This window comes from Protopterus annectens, chromosome 3.part0 (genome assembly GCF_019279795.1).
Source record: "Protopterus annectens isolate FY-2018-M chromosome 3.part0, PAN1.0, whole genome shotgun sequence".
Taxonomy (NCBI): Eukaryota; Metazoa; Chordata; order Ceratodontiformes; family Protopteridae; genus Protopterus; species Protopterus annectens.
In genome coordinates, this window is record NC_056731.1 from 1,024,480,929 (window position 1) to 1,024,503,676 (window position 22,748).

Sequence of the window (22,748 nt, forward strand, 5' to 3'; positions counted from 1 at the left end):
TTAGTTTTAATGAAAGGATGCAAGTAGGGACAAGAGACAGTTGAGCTACCTCCAGAAAGATCTCTACACCACAATCAAGTACCATTTGTTTAAAAGCAAATAGATTAAAGGAACAAGGAGACACCATATGAAGATAGTGTGAATAGCTGTCAGGTTCCATGTAAGGAAGATTTTCTTCAGAAAAATGTCAATGAATAATTGTGAATGTGCTTGATTCACAAATGTTGCTTCAGTTCCAGCAATACGCACTCAATTTACTACTCAATTTAAAACAGTTGGCAACTATTAATGCAAAAGAACCAACTAACTAAAACAAAACAATAAATAAAATTGTTGCTTAAATATACTAACTCCAAGGTTGCACAAACTTGAGCAAAAGAGGGTGCCACTTTACCAAAACTTTGTAATCTTACCATTATACAGCCCTGCAAGTTTCTTATTGATCACTATTTTTATTTGGCCAATGTTACCATTTCAGTGTTGACTGTGTGAAAGTTACCCATCAGATAAATTAGTTGATCAAAATAGTAAAAAAAAAAAAAAAAAAAAATCAACAATTTAGAGAATGTGTATTACAGGATTTGTGAAGGAGGGCAAAAGAGAACAATTTAAATGTCAGGGCCCACTAGAGTGAATCCTGAAACATACTGAACTTCCCTTTTCTCTGAGGTATAGACATCTTGGAATTGCTCTAACGGGGGCTTGCCATTGGAGAAGGGGTGCAGGGGAGGCTTGCCCCATTACAAAAACAAGTTTTTAGGAAAATGTTGTGTTTTTATTTTTTGGGGGGGGCAGGGTTTTGGCACTTTGCATTTTGAGTGCTGACATTTCAATAGGGAGCCTAAACATAAGCTGTTAATGAAATAAGTTCTGCATAAACTGATAAGGAAATAGGCTTTGTAGAAGCTGTAATGAAGCAGTCTGTATATAATCAGTTAAGCAGACCCTGTAGCTTATTAGATAAGTAACTAATCAGCAAAATAGATAGGCTAGCTGGTTCTTGCATGTCATCAGAATCCTGTTTTTTATTCTTTGAAGTTATGATGAGTATTCTTAATTATTCTGAGTTTCAGTCTTACTAGTGCAAACAAATACTGGATAGTCTTAATTTAATTTCCTAAAGACAGTAATGGTGGTTACATTTTCTGGACATACCTCAAGTAACAAATCCAAGATGCTTAGATGCAATTTGTTAAGATATATTGTTTTGAGCCTAACGTTGCTTATATTTCAAATATGCAATAGTTTTCTTTTTAGTTTTCAAATAGACAGTCATATTTTTTTATAAAATTGACTTGTAGATCTAAAATTTGAATGGATTCAAACCAGGATGTAAAACTTAATGCACTGGGTGCAAATGTTGTATCTACTGACTGTGCCTTTATTCAACTGAATAAGTAACTTTTGGGAAAACATTGTTACAGAGCGCAAAAGTTCTGCAAGAGAATTGGTTCTGAAATATTGTCAGAAACAATTCGTAATGCATAGAGCACTGCAATAATACTAGTGTTGGCCTCCAGTATTAGAAACTGCATAGTCTCAATGCTTTTTCCAGATCTAACATTGCATTAGTAGTATAGTAACTGCATTAGCAAATTAAGTTAAATGACAGCATGGAGTTTTTCTGGTTTCTATGATTTTATACGACTAGTAAGTCATACCTGATGGCTAAACGTCCATGTTCCTAGTTGCTGCATCTTACTGACATCACTTTCAGGGTTTATTAAGGCAATCCCAGTATCTGCAATTGTCCTATGATTTTAAACTAGATAATAGATTGGTGATCAGGTATTATTAGAGGTAGAATCTGTGTTCGTTTTGGTGTTGTCTTACTTCAGGAATACAATCAACAACTAATATCTCCAAGATGATGAACTGTTTCTTGTTGTTTTAAACAGTTAAAAGCCATTTCAAAGTATCTGTATTATTGGGCAACCTAATGTTTTTGATCTGAGGTAACATGCTGTCATATTTTTGTTTGCCTGCCAAAGTTCTTATGCTCTGTCTCCATAATAACAAAATGTGGTAAATGATGGAAGTACAATTAAACTGGCTTCTTTTGTGTAGTTGGGTTCAAGAGTTGTTCATAAGTATTGTTGAATAGGTAACTTCACAGCAGCGTGTAAGAGAATTGACGCAAATAAAAAGTAGACCAATATCCAAGGTGGGTGAGGGCATGGTGGATATACTAGGTTTTAACGTGGTGGATATTACATGAAGAAATTCTTTCATTTTAGAAGTAAACTGCCTTCAACCTGGTGTTCCCCAAATGCAGTAGTAGCTGGGAATGTTCACTGCTGATTTGATTACCAGATCTCTAAGTTGGCACATGAAAAATAAGATTTATTCTAATATGCCTTTGTCCTTCCAATGTTAGGAAATGTAATGTAATAAGCTTAAGGTCCGCAACACAAAATTATCTTGTGGCATGTAGTGCTTAAACCATACAAACTGTAACTACCACAATGTGCTGACCTTAGAAGCACTCTAGACCAAAACATTTTTGATATACAAGGGACAATTATATGGATGTTTTAAATAAGAAATACCCCTATTAGCTCAGGTTATGAATGTGAGCAGATGTAGATGAAAGTAGGAACAATTTTGAAACATGGGGACAGTGTTCAAATACTGTAATGATATGGGAAAACATCATGGCATTTGAAGTTTGTCTTTAAAACGTTATTGTCCTTTGAAAAACAATAGGGATAATTCTTAAAACAAATATTGAAGCCCTGTTTCCTGTAAATTAAAGAAATTCTGATTCAGTTTTGACTGTTTCTGTTTTCATATAATTATCCAAATTCTCCGTATTGTAAGAGCTCCATGAGTATTTTTTTTTTTCTTACCTAGTCAGCATTTAAAGAAGTTAGTCACAAACCTGAATTATGATATACATTTTAAATGTGAAAAAATGCACTGGTCGCATGTGAAATTTTTCTTCCCCAAAATACGATTAAATATTAAAGAGATGTCATTGTTACACAATTATATACCTTGTAAATAAAAGTTAGGCTAATCATAAAATGGTTCTGATATTACTTTCCAAGACTGCACAGGCAGATGCAATCAAAAAGACAGCTAAAACATAATATGATTGAGTGGTGACACCTTCATCTGGGAAGTGTGAAATAATCTTGTGCAGCACATAATCCCCATTAAATTTTCTCTTTTATCAAAATGATAAACAGTAGTAAAGTTAAAAATGTAAGACCTAGCATACTTGCAGACAGTATGAATATAAAGTATGTGGAGAAAGCAGGCACTTTATCAAACTGATGTGCGTGATTTTATAACTGAGTTTCACAGTAAGTAAGTACAGATTAAAATGTAATGCATCATTTTACTGCCTCATTACACTGCATAAAATAGTGCATTTATTTAGCTAGAGATCCATGAACATGAAAGCAGCTCACTGAAGCCTGTAGTGCTTGAATGTGTGTAACTATGCCTAATGAGACCCTATAAGGAGTTGTACAGTTTCCAGCACTGACTCCTTTTCTTTCGGCAATCCTCCTCCTTATGAAACTGCTTTGGTGAGCACTACAGAATACATTAGATGGTCATTAAGACTAACAGAAATATATGGATGAATGTGAGTGTGTACCTTGTTACTGGTCATTTCTCTGGTCCCAAAAGGATCATCAATATAAAATCTTCATCAGTGCTTGAGTGCCTGTGGGGTTAAAAAAAAGCACACATTAGGTCATTTGTCTAGTTTACGTAATACCAATTAAATTATTTCAGCACTTTTCAAATGGAGTCGTGAAAAGTTTGGCTCTCAGTCAGTCTGACTTTATACATCTGCTCATTGCACAAATTAAGTTCTCATTTATTTTGTGTTAACATTCTGTCAGAAAATGCTGTATTACTTTGGATACATTCACTGTACTGTGCGCCACTGTATTATTTTTAGTCACCGTCATTCTATTGGTTCTAATCAAAACATTTTATGCATCTTCAGTTAGACCTAACAGATATTTTTGAAACAAATGAGGGGACAACCACTCAAAGAAAATGAAAGGAGAAAACGTGTTTGTGATCGTACTTTGATTTTCTAAGAAACACTTTCTATGCAATATCGCTCTGAACACATTACTACTAAACTGTGTAATTTATTTTTTCCAGGATTGCATGGTGAGCCCAGTCACATTTTACAGTTTGTTTTCAGCCAAAATGTCTTCATGTTTCACATTGTGTTAATATATGGTACTGTCCATATGAAAGTGTCCATGTACTTTCAGTACTTCTTTATGCACTTTTTGTTTCAAAACAAAGATCCAGGAAATATGCACAGCAGAGCATATACCTAAAGTTCAGAGGTGGTAGGCAGCTTTTGGTGTAGAACTAAATTTAGGTCCCAAGGAAGGAGGAAGAGTTCAGCTAGAAAATCAAAGTGAGGATCAAAAGATCGCAAAAGATCGCAGCAAGGCTGACCCCACTTGAAAAAAATTCTCACAACAACAGAGTCTTTCAAGACTGAGGCATGAGGATAGCTCTGCTCAACTTGTAGACATCCACCACATGAGATGATTTCTGCACCTGCTGATCATAATGGTGTGGGACATTGGGAGTTGCTGTGAGACCAGTTTGTGTATGTCTGTTATTCTCTGATGTGTAGTCTCCTGGCCATCAGAAGGAGATGGTGGGTGCTGTGAGGAGCCAGTCCAGTCCAAATGGAAACAACACCTCCCTGTATTCGTCAGGTGAGAAAAGCTGAGAACCTGCCATTTGGTACACCATTGGGGGGGGGTGGTGAGATGAAGGGAAGGGGGGCCTGAACTGAAAATGAAATGACTGGTTCCTGGCCTGAAGCGGAGGAATCTTCTGGTCGTCTGTTCAATCCTGTATGTAGCATCGCATCCCTGAAGGCAGAGCTTTCAGCACATCTTTCCTTTGTTTCCTTGGAAGGGATGGATTTTTTGCTGACCATCGATCTTGTTTTTTCTTTGTGATCTGTTCAAGATACTTTCTTTGGAACTAAAAGACCTTGAGTGATTCGGATCGATTGCTGGTCTGCTGGAACTGGCTGAATTACTTTTTTGCAAGCAGTTTTGAAAATTCAAAAAACTAGATCCTCCTGGCGGGTGGAACATCTTCTTTAATCAAGTCCCTTTGCTGTCCATGGACCTAGATTCCTTGTTAGGTGGATGGACAGGTACTGAAAGGATCAACTAATTCCTTCTTAGTGGCAGCTAGCTACCCACATCCCACAGAAACTCCTTTTTTGTCAAGTCTGTGTTGTCTGCTGGTGCCGGTCTCCTGGGAGTGGGGTCCACTGAATCAGGCCGTCCATGCCTTTGCCCCACCCACCAGGGGGGGGTGGGGGAGGGGGGGAGGGGAGACAGAGAGGATGTCTGCAAAGGAAGACTCTGAGGAGGGGGGCAGGGGGGGAGGGAACCTCATCTAATCTGTGTGTAAGATGTGATGGACTCAGGTGAGTCAATGTGTTTCCTCTTACACTTCTCTTCGAGGGGGGGGCTCTTCCAAATCAGGAGGAGGCCCTCGGAAGAGGGAACCCCTGGGGGTTCCTGCTGGCTCTCTGCGGTCGTGAGGAGGAGAGTAGTGAGTCGACTTGACCTGAGGCACCGAGGGGAGAGGGAGGGACTGTGGAGTGGAGTAGAGCCAGGCTCTAACACACTCCATGACCAGCGCGGCCTGTCAGGCAAAAGCCAGAGGTCCCCGGCCCGCTCTGAGAACCTCCCTCCGGCTCCCGAAGGCAGAGAAGGTCGAGCGGGCCCGCCGGGAAGCGAGCCTCGCCGAGCTCCGAGAGGGAGAAGAGCTCACTAAAGGACCGTCGCCACCCTCCACTTGGAGCTGAGCCGGCGAGGAAGTCCGAGGCGCCGAGAAAGAAGAGAAATTGAGCCACCGCTCGAAGACGACAGAGACACCTGTCCGACGCTCCGAGCTACTCCACCCGCGACGCTCCTCCGCCCGGACGAGACGGAGGAGGAGGAGGAGGGCAGGCATCGACTGATGAGTGGGCTCGGGCTCTGAGAGAGTCGGGCTCCTAAGCGGACTTACAGGGTCGGACTTAGAGTCGACTCACTCCGATCTGACAGCCTGATGACCCTAGAGGAGGAGACAGCTGGGTTCGCCCAGACAGGGAGGAGATGGAGGAGGAGCAATGAGGCCAGCAATGGTGACCTGGATCTTCCTAGATGTCGTGGCTCCGGGTGCTCCGAAGGTCTCCGGTAAGGGGCTAGAGCTTCCAGCGATCAACTTATTCTTTCTTTCCTGCAGGACCCTGGGGAAGTGTGACCGTCTGTCAGAGACATTTTTTCGGACAGCACGATCACACTTGACTAAACAAGAAAGTGTAATCAATCACACACTCAAACAGACACACTGATTACACTAATCTTATTTTTAAAACTCAAAAATAAAACAATTAACTAAAGTTTAACACACACACCACTAAAGGGAAATATTTAAACTTAAAAATATAGGGTTTTAAGTATTCTAATTTTACAGAAATACACTTACCAACAAGAAACCAACACCAGCATTGTGGGATATAAGGGGCCTCGAGCGGTGGAAAACCAACTCGCTTTTTTTAGCCGAGAGTGGCAGTGAGGTCGGGTTCAACCCATCCAGCAAGAATGAAGGCGAGACAGACAACTTAACATGTGCAGTTACCATATTGCATGTTTCTTTATATGACATGGTTTTGTAGACCTGCATTTGTTAATGTAAAAATGTCATTTATGTATACGTTTACTCATATGCAGGTAACAAACTGACAAATGCCCTGTTTTTACCTTTTCAGTTTGTCAGTAACTACAAGAGGTTCTCCTGTTCGATTCTCTGCTAGAGCTCCTACTGTGTGGAGTGTGCATGTCTTCCCTGTGGTCGAGTGATGTTTAAAGACATGCAGGTAGGTGCGTGCGTGAATGGGTGTGCCTTCTTTGAAGGTTGGGTGTCGGGCTGGCAACTCGGCACCGTACAAAATCCACTGCCAAACATTAGAAAACTTTTATCATGCTCTTTATGTACTACTGTATATAACATTTCTTTCTCTTCTAGAACATGTGACTATCTGCAGTGCCTCCTACTACTTTTGCATTGGAATGTCACAGTGTTCTGTGAAACTGACTTCATATAGAAGGAGTTGCTGTTTTAAAGTCTTTTCTAGTGACTCATGCATGTTGGCCCCTCCTACAAGTGCCATACATAAGTGCTGGTCATTTGTGATTGTCATTGTGAAGTGCAACCACAAAAGAGTGACTTTCATATGTGAAGACTGAGGTTGCATTATCTCAGAGAATTCAAATTTCTCTAACTAACCTTTGGAGCAGTGATTACTTGCATATTAAACTTTAGTTACAGAGCCATGCCACACATGACACAAAGCTCATTGATTTGCAACTAATGGTGAGCAAATCTGTAGCCAGTATATATAGGAAATCCATATCATCATGTTATGGCTTGAATATACCTATATCTAATGCTGAATAACAGATCACTAACCAATAACACCCTCCCAAAGATATTGATTTATATTGAAAGAATTTAGGAAGTCTAGATGATTTGGTAGCTAATCTACTAAATAAATTTATCCTTTCCCCCTCAGTCTGATTCTTTAAGTTTTAAATCTTCTTAAGCATCATAAGTTTGTATTAGAAAAATACTGTCTGAAAGTTTCCGTCAGCCTCATGGCACAGATGCAAGATGTCTACCTGTGTTGCAGGTAACCTGAGTTTGGTTAATACATTCAGACTGCTACAAAGGTCAGCTGTGGAAAATGCATCACATAACTCTAATATTGATAAACTTGGTTATCATTAGCATTATTGTTACTATATTTGATATTGTTAATGTGATGGTGTATTGCTTGCACAGTACCATTGTTACTGTCTATTGTTTGTATTTATTAATATCAACTTCATATTTTGCAGTATATTAATCTTGTTATTCTCCTGATATCTGTCTCTGTGTGTGAAACACAGAATAGAAGAAAGACGTCAAAAAAGATTTGTTTTCGTAACTGAGGTGCCTCTGGACTGTATTCTGTTTTCAATGACAGGCTTGCAATTTTCAGACTATTTTTTCCTAACAACAAACTGGGGGCTCCCAACTTCTGGACATCTGCATTGAATAGCTGTTTTCAGCAAAAGGTGTACAAACAGAGGTGCTATGACAAAGTATAGACTTCAAACCTGGATAGATAATAGCTAAACACCTCTCTGCGTTGGACATTTAAAATGACAAGAGGTAAGAAAGGATGATAAAGCACACTGGATGAGAAAGAAATGGTTGCAAATGCAATACTTCCTCTTCTTCATCCGGTTATAATTGTAGTCAACAAAACAGTGGATGATGAAAAAAACAACTGTTCCAAAGGCTGAGAGGAGGAAAAAGAGTCATGCATCAACAGGTGGACTCCATCCAGTTAGAAACAAAGCATGGAATTTCAAAGATTCTCCTGCTATAGGAAGAAATATATATAGTGCAGGGGAACTGATTCAGATAGTCAGATTTTCAGGTATTCACTCATGTTTCTTTCTCCAGTCATACTTGGGTTTCTTTTAGCTAGCACAGGCAGACAAACTCTGAAAGATCTTTGTTAGATGACTGCTACACACTGTAAAGGAACCAGAAGCTCTTATATTAAATCTTGTTAATTCAGGATTGGGCTAACCCACAAAGGAAGATCATGTGCAGTGTGGGAAAGTGAAGTGTGCCAGAGATGTAGTCTAAATCTACCTGTAACTGACCTGGATGTTTGCCTTCAGAGGAGCCAGTATGAATGTGCAATGAATTAACATAATTTTTTTAGGATTCTCCTGAGAAAGTGGGCACAGAACTCAAAAATATTTCCCAGAGCATCAAAGATCAAAAAACACAAAAGCAAGGAGAGCATACTAGCAATTTTTGTTTGGACTGACTACACTAGGAACTGATGTAAGTTTTTCTCCTGCTGTGCATCTATTTCATTTTTATTGATCACTGCCAACTTAGTAAATACATTTATTATCTTTAATGTGTTAAAACATTTAGTTTTTATACTAACTCCAACCTGGCACAGGCTAGCTGAATTAATTTTAGCTTGAATGGAAAGTAGAACAATGCTTTGGAAAGGAGACAAATAAGTGTTGAGCCAACTTATTTTGTTCTCCCAGAGAAGTGCATCACTTATAATATTACAAATAAAATTATATTCTAGACTAATGGTTTTGACAGGTTACTCTGCTATGCCAGTGGGAAATTAAAGAAGGATTGTTGCCTGTACAACCACTGGTGGTAGCTAGGAGCTTCAGAGGATCCCTCTAAGAAGAGGGAACACAACAGCTTGTGTTGGGTGGGCAAATGAATGTACTGATAGTTCATGTTCCCCTCTCTGTTGGGGGAACTTGGCCAGCTCCCAAAGCATGCTCTCTCTCTCTCTCTCTCTCTCTGTCTCATGAAGCAAGTGGTTTCCTGGCTTGCAATACCTCGGAGAAACAAAGGTGTTAATTAGTTTCCTACTGTTCAGGATTAAATGAGTTAAATGATATGGTATGACAGGCACAATGCCAGTAATTTGCCTTTCATCGTAGACCTTGCTGTTACACCAGCTCTTCCTTTACATCCTACCTTATTGTTAACTAATCCTTTGTAATTCTTCCATTCAGCTATTTTTGATAGCCTGATTTATCCTTTTACAGGGTTATGCAGATGACCGAGCTTATCCTGCTAACCAATAAGAATGAGGCATTTAAAACACTTCTCAAGCACATGTATATACACCCCCCCCCTACACACACACACACACACACACACACACACACACACACACACACACACACACACACACACACACACACACAGGCAGTTTGAAGAATGCCAGTTCACCTAATGCATGTCTTTGATGTCCTTCTTAAAAAAAAAAAAAAAAAAAATAATTCAAATTTTCTACTGCTTGCCTCCAGTTGTGGGCTTTAGTTTAAGTGATTTTTCCCCAGCCTTAAATCACAACAACATTTACTATTAATGTAACTAGTTTGTTCTATGCCAACACTTGCATTTAGCCTTTCTCTGCACTATCTCTTTCTTTCTTTGATTCTTGTAGAAGGCTATAGCCACCTATAGGAATCGTACCAGACTAGAAATCACATTATTTTTCTGCTTAAGTGTTGGTAATCTTCTGGTGTCAGGGAAAATTTGCTTGCTCTGTACATAGTTTAGTTTGAAATCTATGTATTTTACAGATACAGCTACATGAACATGTCCTGGACTGTGCTCGCTATACAACCAAATTTACTGCTGAATTTGCAACTTCCCCCTAGAAAGGAGAAATGTATTATTGTCCAGTCTGATAACAAAAAGGTCAGCATTAAATATACATTAAAGGTAATGAGATGCTTGACCAAATTTTCAATTTGATGACAGCAAAAAAGTATGCACACATTTAAATAAAAATGGTACAGGTTTATGAAATGCCCACACAGTAAATTTGCTTTATCCAAAACTATTATACTTTGACTTCAATATAACAGAGTCCAGAATTAAAAACATTGCACGCCTTCCTACTTCATGCTGAACAGAATGACTAATCTTTTTTTATGGTTGTATGGCTTTCTTTTCAAATGTGTCTCTATTCTTTCTTGGAAGTATATACTAAGCCAATCCAAGTGCCCTTTTCCAGCGGGGTAGGACAATATTTATGAAGTAATTTGCCAGTGAACCTCACTGTTTTAGAAATGAGCTGGCATCATCTTAGGCACTTAACCTTTACAGTTTTTCATTACCATTTGTGTTTTTTTCTCTCTCAGATGACAGCACAATTTTGTCCAAGGGATGCAGAACAATTTCTTTACATTTTATCCAGTTTGATTGGTTTCGCACTAGATGCAACGCACTGGAAAGGTTGTCTGGTCTTTATCACTCCAGATCCCCATTAACCTGCTATTCACTATTCTGAATGAACTTTATTTTTATCAGAATTTGATGAGTTTGGGCAAGGTAGATTTTTATCTTTTTACACCTATCAGAAAGCTTAAACAGACATGTCCAACCAAATATTTAATAACTAAATGTATTTGACTTGATTGTAAAGAGAATTTTTCAGCGACACTGAAGTACAGGCTATAATATCTACAAATGCTGCATTAAGAGTCGCATTGCTACATTCAGAAAATAATATCAAGAATCCTTGATAATTCTTCAACAACCTATAGGTCTTCACCTGCAGAGCTTATGACTGCTGAGCTAATACATAAGGAAGGTATGATGTTTGGCCCTAGTGTTAGTTTGATGGGGATTCGCATTTCACTATAATTGTGTTCCCTATAGAGGTCAAAGAGAAGAAAAGAGGCTGAGACCTTGTGTGAAGGAAAAATATACTAATTGTGGAGGTGAGAAAATCAAGCGTGACTTTTACTTTGCAGCCTAGTGCAGAAGAGATGCCACAATAAATAAGGTGACAAAGCTTGTATCTGAGTATCCTTAGTGCAGTTTCTGTTTCTTTTCCTTTATGAAGTGTCTTTTGAGCAGAAGTAATACAATTTTAATATAAAGTAACAGTTCACAGCATTCTTTTTTTATTTCTTTCCCAGTGGATGACCATCAACTCCCCTCTGCTGGTTCAGTGCCTCCCCCTGCAAGGCCTACCTAACAGATCCCGAGTACTCCCACACTGGGAAAAGGCCTTTTCCAGGGAAGTCTGTACCGTCTTGTGCAAGCTCCAAGAGCTAGATTCCCTGCCAGACAAGAAGAGGAGATAAGCTCAGCAGATAAGCTGTCAACTATCTGAAGGAGGTTTACTGCTGTTCTAACTCAGTGGGAACTTCCATTCCCCTCCCCATGTTAACGTTATTTCTATAAGTAGGTTGGGGCAGGCTATGACAGTGCTATGCTGAAAACATGTCTTTCCACAGGCAATAGGACAGATATGCCATCTCAGAACCCCCCCCCCCCCCAGTGCAGAGTTTATGCTTCCAAGACCTGGCCCCCATCATAGCTCTTGAAGTGATGTCCAGCACTGTACCTCTCCCCAGAATAGGTACACCCATCCTTCCTGTTGCTTCATCAGATGCCCGAGTTGCTATCAAAATTGGGTCAACTGGGCATTAGTCAGAGCTTTATCCCTCTACACCTTTTACAGTGACAGGTCATACAGTTTATGTAAAGCAGCAGGTGAAGAACCAGTGCAGATCGGTTTTAACTTCAATTTTATCTAAGGGACTTTAACTGAAAACACATTAAGGTCAGTAGATAGTTCACATTACACTAATAACTACACAAAGGTAAAATATAATTACAAATATTCTTTGAATACATAAATAGTGTTAAACTATTCTAAACTACTAAATATGTACAATAATGAACAAAATTGAATAAAAATTATATTGTGTTTCTGAATATGTTCAAAAGTGATGTAGTGAGGTACTCTGGAAAAGAATTAAAAAAAAAATCACAATCTAGCTACGGGCATTTTAAGGTATGGTTGATGGAAACATGGTCATTAAGCCTAGGGAGTATCCCTGCATTCAACACGATTTGCCACATTAATTCACTGAAATTGATTTTTAACTTCCATGGACCACCGCTGGGTTCAGCAGGTATTTGGTCTAAGAACACGAACATACATTTTTGTGTACCCCCACAAACCTGAGTGTGCTTGAAAAGAACCTTATTCTCAATATGGCAAATATTCTTATGTATCTTGGGAATACCAGATATTATTAGCTCAGTGGGTTCTTGTATACCTTGTGAGGAATACTTTACAATATGGTGTCTATTTTTCTATAAATATTAATCTTTTTTAGATCGCCTACTATATTATTCAGTGTTTTTCAGCAACTGAGACATTGCACATGAATAATCAATTTTCATACAGTAGAAGAACTCATTGTGGGGTGATATAAATACTAAAGGCGGAAGAGTTGACTGTTAAATAAGATCTCTTCCCATGTCTACAGACAGTCTGCCATTTCTTTCTTTCAGTTTAACTGAGTAGGTAGGCTGTTCTGAAGACCCTTTCTAGCTACGACCAGGTCCAGAAAGGCACACCATACAATTGTAAAATTAGAACGTGTAATTAACAATTATCCAATATAGTTAATACAGTGCATTAATGTAATATAATTTATAAAGCAGAAAAAGGTCAAAGTAATTTCAGCAATAAAAGTACATTAACAGCGTTGCATAGGCCATTACAATTATTAGGTTATAGACAGTGAGAAAAAGCAGAATTTCCTGTCATTATCAGTAAAACACTCTCAAGCTGTGCCGTGAGAAGCTGCTCAGAAAGGGTTGCCTTAAATTCTGATTGCATCTAAGATCTGGGGAAAGACAGTTCCATATGGCTCCTCCAAATCTTGAAAAGGCCATTTCATCTCACCATAAGTTATTTTAAATTGTGGTCTATGCAGTTAGATGTGATCAGGCTGAGAATTTCTCAGAGATTAGTTTTGTTCTCTGATGGGAAGGAGTTTTTTTTTTTTTTTAAGAGGGAAGTGGTATCCTATATGTAGAACTTTGAATATTAGCGTGGTAATTAAGAAGGTTGCTCTTTCATTTATTGGGAGTCAATTTACTTTCTGTAGAAGACAGTGATGAGTATAGTTGCATGGCAGTTGGGCAGATCAGCTAATTTTGTTTCTAATGGTTTGAAGACATTTTGTGTTGGAGTAAGGATAGTTAAGTAGAGGAAGGGCATATTCCAATTTTTGAAGGAGAAAATTTTTAGCTATGGCCATCCTAGCTATAAGTGGAAGTAGATGGGAAATTGTATAACAAAGATTTAGTTGAGAGAGTACATTGTGTAATGATCTGTGTGTATACAGCAAGTAAGACAGGAGCCTGATGTTGTCTCTAAGTATTTATATTCACTAGCTGCTGGTATATTGTTATATAAATCTGTTGTGATTATGGGTAAATGAATCCGTTTATGTGGGGAGGAGAATAACAACATTGTTTTTATGGTTTAAAAGTTTATTGGTACTAGCCTAAAGAGAGACTTTAAAGGAGTCCTGTACCTGTCTTTGTATTGTATGAGGGCATTTATTTGATTGGAGAAGGAGGATATAGTCTGTGTATAGATCCATGGAAGGTCATCTCAGAGGTCATTAATGAACAGAGAGTAGGGTCTTGTACAGAGCCTTGAGGGACTCCTGTGTTCAGTGTCCCAGTTAAAGGTATTTGTCAGTTTGAATGTACCTGGACTGTTCTGTAAGTAGTTTTGGAACAGTTTTATAGTACTAGAGTCCTAAGTTAAATATATGCAATTTAAGCAGAAGGCTATGATTAACTGTTTTGAAGGTTGTAGCCATGCCCACAAATATACCAGCTGTAACAAGGCCATCATTCATGTTACAGTAAGCGATGCAGTAGTAGTGAAAACTGCAGTATGGAAGCTGTGCTGCTTGTTACATAGGAGACCGTCGCTACTTTTATGTTGGAGCAGTTGTCTGTAAAGCAACTTTGCAAAGATTTTTGTTAAGGGGCATAAAGTAGACCTGGGATGCCAGTCTTTATGGAATTTGGGGGTGGGTATCTTGGGGATGGCTGGATATCTGAAGAAAAGGGATTACAACTGAATTATTTATGGTGGGGGTAGTGTTCCTGTAGTAAGGGATAGGTTCTATATGTAGATAAGAGGTTGGGCAATATAATTTGCAGCTTTTCAAAGAAAAGTAGGGAATATTTTGGAGAGTTTAGATGAGGATAGTCTTATGTTGGTAAGTACAGAAATCACTGCAAAAGAAACCAAAAATTTAAAGTGGAAATAAGCTACATATTCAGCTGAGAGGTAGAGTGCAGTTTGATTCTGGTTGTTGGATTGTGAGGGTTATTGTCTGTTTTAAGTGTTAGTGATGTCCTAGATATGTGCTGGAAGGAAAGATTTAAAGTCTTTGGCTTGTTTTCTGTTGTTGCAATCCTTATTCTCAGTGGCAACTAGTATTTTTATTGATATGGCCAGTGATATGTTTGATCTCCTTCTAGAATTGGTTGGAATTAGATATAGCTACCAGTTGTTTTTCACAGAAGATGGATTTAGCAATGTTAGTTGTTATTGTTGGTTGTTTTCTTAAGCTGAGGTAGTTTTGATGAGCTAATATTTGATTGTCTTTGCTTCCAGGAATTGTCTCTTTCTTTCATAAACTTCTTAATGTCTTGAGGCAACTAGAGGCATGTTTGTCCCCTAAAATGTCTACTCTTGCATGGGAATTGGGAGTCCTGATTTGAGAAGAATGTCAATGAAGAATGTTAATGCTGATGTAGAGCCCTTCATAAGGTATAAGGGGATCCAGGTCATATGACTAAGTTGCTGAAGACCAAATAGTTGGTGGTTTGAGAATGGTCTTGCAGAACAATTTGTGGGGGTGGTTTGGCAGTCTTGAAGGACCAAGTAGAAAGGACAGGACAGTGATCACAAAGAATTTCATACTATGGATATGCCTGTGCAGCAATGTGCAATATTAGACATTATGAAATGTAACGTACAATGGTGGCCAATGAGTACGTTTGGTTTTGTGGGGTGTTTTACCAATTGTTCTAGACTGAATTGGTGGAGAGAGTTGTCTAGGTGTTTGGCTTCATTGCCTAGGGTGTCATCATTGAAGTCACCTACACAAATAGTATTTTTCTTACAGACCTTGCAAAATATTTCTGAGAGGAGGGGGTGTAATATAGATAGCATCTACGGTAAGCTAAGTATTATTACCTATACTTATAGCCGAGTTAACCCAGTTTTTTTTTCATCCGTTTGGTTTGATGTAATGCAAGAAATGATATTCAGACTAATGTTTCTGATTAGTAGTAATACACCTCCCCAACCTATTTTCTGGCCTATTGCTATATAGAGTAGTGTAGTTTGATTGCACGTAAATGGATGGTGATGGGCAGCTCTAACCTTTCAGCTGTGTTTTTGTGATGGCTATTATGAGGGCTTTCATTAGTGATCCATATGTCAATATTGTGCCATTTGTTGTTAAATACTATGTTTATTGATGCCTGCAAGTTTTAGGGCTTCATACCTAGCTTCATTGTTGCCTAATCTTTAAGTAGTAGGGTAGGATAGAATGTTCACGGAATCCAGTGAAGAGTTCATGCCTGGTTTGATTTAATGTCACCTGATCAAAATAATTTATTTTTGACACTTTTGAATGGCCTTTTTTAAGATTCAAGGGGTTTCTAGATAGCTGTGTTGTGTATACCTGGGCTATAAACTGTTTTCTGGAGATAGATGTTAATGGTCTTATAAAGTGAGGTAAAATAAATGGAATTTTGACATTATAGTAGTATGTAAGAATGTGGATGGGAAGGACTGTTGTTGACTGGAAAGTTGTCTATGACATATAGTAATGTAGCTAGTGAGATAGTGGTAAAGATGTAATCATTACAAAGGTTTAGTCATTTCGATAAGGGTCACGTGTGTTCTAGGCTAAAAGGATTGTAAGTAGAGGCAGCATTTAAAAGTGAGTAGTAGGATGTGTTTTTGAAATGTGTGGTACTATGAGAAAAAAGTGAAGGGTGGAAATAGTGGTTGATTTTTAACAAAAGTTTTAGATGGAGGAAGTAAGAATGGGAGGGACAGGAGAATTAAGTGAGAGTAAGTAGAGGTGCCTAATTGCTATAGGATGTAATATGGGTTTGCAAGTTTGCTTGACTAGTGCAAAAAGTACCTGCCCCTCAGTGAACAAGAGAGAGAGGTAAAAGATTCTGGAGATTAGGCAAATATACGCTAGGAGAGAATTGGAGAAGAGTGGTGTATAGTTTAAGTGTAGCTGATTGAGTAAGTGAATGAGTATGTAACTTGAGAGATGCGTATCGCTGATATGAGTGAGAACAGTAAGTGGTTAAGTGAAACTGCTGATCTCTGGGTGAGTGTAGTTGGTGGGTTAATTGCACAGAAAGCATGAGTGGTGGAAGTAGTTTGCTATGGCAATGGAGGAGTGGACAGATGACTATAAATGTAAATGATCTATGGGGTGGGTGGGGAGCAGAGCAGAGCACAGTTAGTTTCTGTGAATCTGTTACATTTTTGAAGGAGGCTATCTGTGTACTGTGAAGGTCTACTTAAGCTTCTTATATGTACAAGGTAGCAGGTTTTCAACAAATCAAAGGATTTGGATAAAAAACAGTCAATATTCCAAGAAAAACAACCCAAATCCACCATTCGATAAACAACTTAATGTAGCTCAGGACATAAACAGCATAAATCAGCAAAACAAAGCTTTCGAGTAAAAACTCTTCTTTAGTGTTTGATAAAAATGTCCAACCATAGCATAAGCATATATACAACAGCACAACCAATCAAAATACAATCTTAATAATAGCAGCAATTACAATTTTAAAGTGTCCCACATCTTATAAAAGTTTACTTAAAACTAAGCCTCATCAAGGCTTATATTATATCATGTTTATCTTTTAAAATAGGTTTTATACTATTAACATTCAAACCTGGCATATGATCAGCTCTAAAAAAAAATAATCCATTTATAGTTGGCCAATTCCGTTTTATTTACTAAATCTCCCCCATTTTTATTTTTAAACAGTACTAGCAAAATTCTAAACTGGAATTTATGTTCAACACCCACTGTTGCTGCATGCTTAGCCAATGCATTCGTAAGGCCGATTCTACGACTATCAGAATAATGTGCACTTATACTCTCTCTTAATTTTTTGTTTGTTTTATCAATATAAAAGCATTGGCAGCATACACAGTTAGCAAAATAAATCACATTCTCTGTGTTGCATGTTCCAGCAGCTCTAAAGTCAAACAGCTTTTGACTAATTGGGTGCACAAAACATAAGTCCATATTAATATCTGCACAATGTGTACAATTATAACAGGGTTTTGTGCCGAATTTATTAATGGATCTTTGTAACACATCACTCCTTATGTTCTTATAGCATAAATGTTGCTTTAAATTCTTTTCTCTTTTAAAAACAAAACGTGGCATCTCACCTACTACATCAACCACTTCTTGACTAGATGTAAGTATAGTCCAATTCTTTTTAATAATTTGCTTAACAAGCCCTGTGTGTCGGTTATATTTCATCATATAATTCAATTTATTCATGGTTCTATTTGGTTCAGCTACCTCCACCTCATTATCAGCCTTGCCACTCAAATATGTTCTGGCTGTATCATTCCTTAACCCAGTAACTATTCCCTTCATTTGTTGTACTATAGCTTTATTATAACCTCTCTATATAAATGAGTCTGCCATCTCATTCAATTCCAGCTCAAAGATTAGATCTTTCGTGCTAAGTCTGCTATCTCGCAAAAGCTGTCCTTTTATCACACCTTTAAAAATATGCCTAGGGTGCAAGCTTTCTGGGTGTACATACTTACTAACTTGTACATCTTTCCTATGAATTTTAGAGTTGAAGCATACATCTTCTCTGGAGATAACTATGTCCAGAAAATTAATCTCATCAAAAGATGAGTTCACTTCAAATCTCAAGAAGTTTAGCTTTGTAAAGCAAAAGCAGCCTTATAAATAGCAAGACTGCTTTCATCACAACAACATGTTTACTATCTATTCCCCATTTGTTATAATTAACCCTGAGATCCCTGAACCTCAGGTAAGTTACTCTTCCCGAAGTGCACAGCAATTCAACTACTGCTGAAGCCACAATGAAGTGGATTTACCATATTTCATTGCAGTCAGTACTAGTTTCTTTAGACTCTCTGACAAAAGCAGCCTCATAATTTCACCTTGGCAAAATGAAATGCCCCCTAATTTACATGTCTGAATATATAATGGCAAAAGCGGCAAGGTTGCACTACATTTTTGTTGTATTCATGTATAAACAAATATTGCCAGTAAGTTAAAGAATTAAAACTATTCTACATTTTTTTTCTGACAGCAGCCATGAAGAAGGTAAGAAAAAAAAAATCATCTCACATTTGACATTTGTCAGAACTAGTTCTGTTGAAAATAAAGTTCACAACACATGACTGACTGCTAATAAAATCTATAAAAACAAGAGTTTTACTAAGTTGTGCTCTGTACATTACCCATGTGGAAGGCACCCCCTGCACAACTCTAAATATATGAACACAACACTTGGGGGTAATTTTCTATTTTATCTAATTTCATCAACACCCTGCTTGACAAACAGCAGAAGCACTATCTGCAAACTGGAGTAATCTGGATGCACCACAGAATTTCCATATATGATTTATGTCTATGGTAAATAGTAACATGTTAACCACAGAGCCCCACAGAAACCCTAGACAAACTGTCAGCATAGGAGAGATGCATATTCCCATCTGAAAAACTGAGTTAATCCTTTCTAGGTAGGTGATGGATCACTGGAATGCAGCTTGAGTGATGACAACGTTAATGAGGTATCACAAAATATGCAACAGCCATTAAGCCTGAGATCTTGGATAGGTCAGGGGACAACGTACTGATAAAACAGTCTGATGGAATGGTGACTGTAGGCATCTTTTTACTGCCATAAGTGCAGAATGGGATGGGCCACCACTTGGTACATCCCATTCTAGCATGCAGCAGGTAGAGTAATATTTGGGTGATGCATTGAAGGTGCTATTATCATTAAGGATTTGGGAGGTAGATTTCTGATATCAGTTATTATTGAGCTTCAGCAAAAGCATTCATACGAAAACTGTGGTCTGAGGTAGAATTCAAGTAAAAAGAGCAAGTTTGGAAAACTAAGTTGGTTTTCATCACTACTAAAGACTGCAGTGCTACTGGGAAAGTAAGTGGCAAAGTGTGAAATTTATGCCAATATTGAAATGGAGAGGACTGAGGGAAAGCTCTGGACTGCATAGGCTTGCCAGTGTAGAGTCATTGACAAATATTTTTTCATACCAATTTTCTGATGGTTTAGGGAGCATTCTTTCTTACTCATGCTGACACTATTTCTGCACAGCTTCATGCTTTCTTCAGACTAACTAGAATGAGTTTGTTTTAGTCTCATGGTATTTCCTCAGTACGTGCCTCTCTAATATCATGGCTTTAGGATATGAAGTACTGCAATGCACTGCTGTAGATATGGCTGTTTGTCTCCATAGAAATGTTCTGCTACTGATGACATAGAAGATGAATGTCTTAATGTACTGATCTTTATTAAATGATCTCTCATACACCTCCTTCTCACATTCAGTCTGTTTAGAATTTTACAGTAAGAATGGTAGATGAATTATTTGGATTCTGTCATATTACACTTGGGCTGCAGGATTTGGGTAGACTGGCAGTAGGGTTCAGTTTGTTTTCAGGACTGTTTTGCTTTGCTGACTGAGCAGTCTGTGTCCCTGTTAATTAAAAAAACATAGTACCCTATTCCTACCTGCATCATCAAGTAAGACTTGATAGTTGCTTCCAGAGCTTGTCTAGTAATATCAGTAATGCTCTTCTCTCTTGCACCTCTCCTGTCAGATCAACTACATTCCCTTATTAGGTTTAAGTATCATTGCTTTCATGCATAGCATGACATCATTATTTATGGACTTACTATGTTTCTTCTGATTTTAGATGGCCCTGCCCTGCTGATCTGTTTAAGGTTATCATTTTTATATGTGGCCTTAATGTTAACTGTTTTATTAATTTTAGAGTATACAATGTGTATGATATTTAAGCACCAAACCTAAATAGATAAAGTAGAAGAAAGATCAGTCAAACTGCAGACCATTATGCATAATCCAACATCAAAATTGTTAACAGTGCATGAAGAAAAGTGTGTTTTATGAATTTTGCTCTGTATGAAATACTGAATGCTTTTTAGATGACTATCATTCATGTGAGGCATAATGTCAGCTACTGCAGTTTTCTACAAGTATAACAATCCTGTCAACATTAACATCTTAGCCAGCGACATTATCTATTGTGGTGGTTAGCATGATAAATTGACCTGGACTCAAGAGTGAGAATACTGATTTGTATCTTATAATCAATATTTAAATCTCCCATAGTCCTGGATCACTTTTTATGTTGGAAGTTAACCAATCAAGAGCCATCAATCATCTCTGATGATTATATAGGTTGAATGTATTGTAAATTTTGCAAATTAATAAGTAATGCTGAACTGATTTTGTTAGATTGAAAATGTTTTTTTTATTTGTTGGTTGTGTTGTGTTCTATTGAATTGACTATTTAAAATGTTTTTTTTTAAATGAATTGTGTATCCTGATGAAGGGTGTTATCTGAAAGCTTTATTCTGTTTCATGTAAATAAACTGAGCATTTTTTTTCATCAACATTACTGAAGAACAACAGCAGGATGTCGATGTGCAAATGTTACATACGCATTATGTGCTTATTGGTTTGAAGAAACCTGATAGATTGACCTTGCTATTAAGCATAGTACTGACCCTAGCAACCTTTAAAACCAGTCTGAAGGAGAAGATGGATAATCACAAATTTTTACTAGGGATATATGAGTATCTGCTTAATGGGTCATTGTTAGACTCCCACCAGTATTGGATTTTGAGGCTGAGCTTCTTGAAGGTGTTACCATAAACTTAGTAAGAAACCTGTGAACCTATGAGGCTAGCATAACCATAATCAGAACCATCTTTGAATGGGAGAGTGGTTGTACTTTGGTGTAGCAGAATGTATACCAAAATAGAATTCACTTTCAGACAAGTCATTGGATAGTGTCATAACAAAATTTAGTGACCATTTTTGTCTCCTACTTATCACAGACTTCATCAGAATAACAGTCTCATACATTCCCTCATGCATCAAATTCCATACACACAGGAAATTGCATTATTCATATCAAAATTCATATCATAAAAGTGCAATTAAAATTCATATTGATAAAAACAGACAGTACTAAACTTAAAATGACTTTATCCTACCTGTTCTTAATTTCAGCACTGAAGTAATAGAAACTACTACATTTAATCCAAGTTCATTAGTCACTTCTAAATGGAGTTGCCATGTTAAGTCCCTATATTCCAATATGTCTTGCCATCTATCATCTACATGTTTCTGTTTTACCCGTTCTAAAACAAATTTCTTAATATTTGTACAACTGGTGTGTTTTGCTAAAGAATGTCATATTTAGTGTATGCATACTATATATGTATGCACACATACATGTACTAATATATATCCTTTTACATAGTCTTCATTCCATTTTCCGAGTATAGTAACCAGTACATGAAAGGCATTTTGTTGCATACATCACCCCCTTAGTTTGACAATTAAATCTGCACCTTCATGTATAAAATGACATTGACTGTATTTTCACATCTTGTCATTTTAAAATGTTTTCATTCCAAAACTCTAAAACCCTTCTCCCAAGATATTTTTAACAGTATGATCTTTCTGATAAATAAACAAGTGGGTAAAACCAAATTTTGGCTTTAATAAATCCGATATTAAATATCATTTTTTCTTAACTGTAGTAATGTCTCTTTAATCTAAAGAAAATGTTACAATCATAGGTTGTCAAGAGACAGACATCTTGAATTCTAATACTTCCCTTTCTAAGAGAGGAGAAACTAGTTCATCTCTCATTCACTCCATAGTCTACAATTCTCAATACTTCCATCTCTGGATATTTTTCAGGCAAAAACATTTGGCTCAGTTTGTCCAACTCAGAATTAAATCTATCATCATCTGATGTTAATCAGGACAAACATATCATCTGACCCTTAATAATAATAATAATAATAATAATAATAATAATAATAATATTATTGTGTTTTTGTCCAATCGATCATAGTCCAATGCTATCATAGTATATAAACCCATTGCAATACATGGATTTTCTGTATATTTGTGACTGAAACTTGTGACATCTATCTTTTGAATAGATTTTAGCATCTAAGTATTG

At 37.4% G+C, this 22,748-nt stretch overlaps 1 protein-coding gene across 2 annotated transcripts in view; it reads right to left on the bottom strand.

The window, feature by feature from the left end:
* The window catches only part of ST6GALNAC6 (ST6 N-acetylgalactosaminide alpha-2,6-sialyltransferase 6), a 574,938-nt gene that overhangs the window by 111,366 nt on the left and 440,824 nt on the right, over positions 1-22,748 (bottom strand). For both annotated transcript variants that reach the window (XM_044065315.1, XM_044065314.1), the window contains one exon: positions 3,608-3,676. In XM_044065315.1, coding sequence (XP_043921250.1) covers positions 3,608-3,622 — 15 coding nt within the window. In that variant the 5' untranslated portion in view covers positions 3,623-3,676. The remainder of the gene's footprint in view (positions 1-3,607; positions 3,677-22,748) is intronic.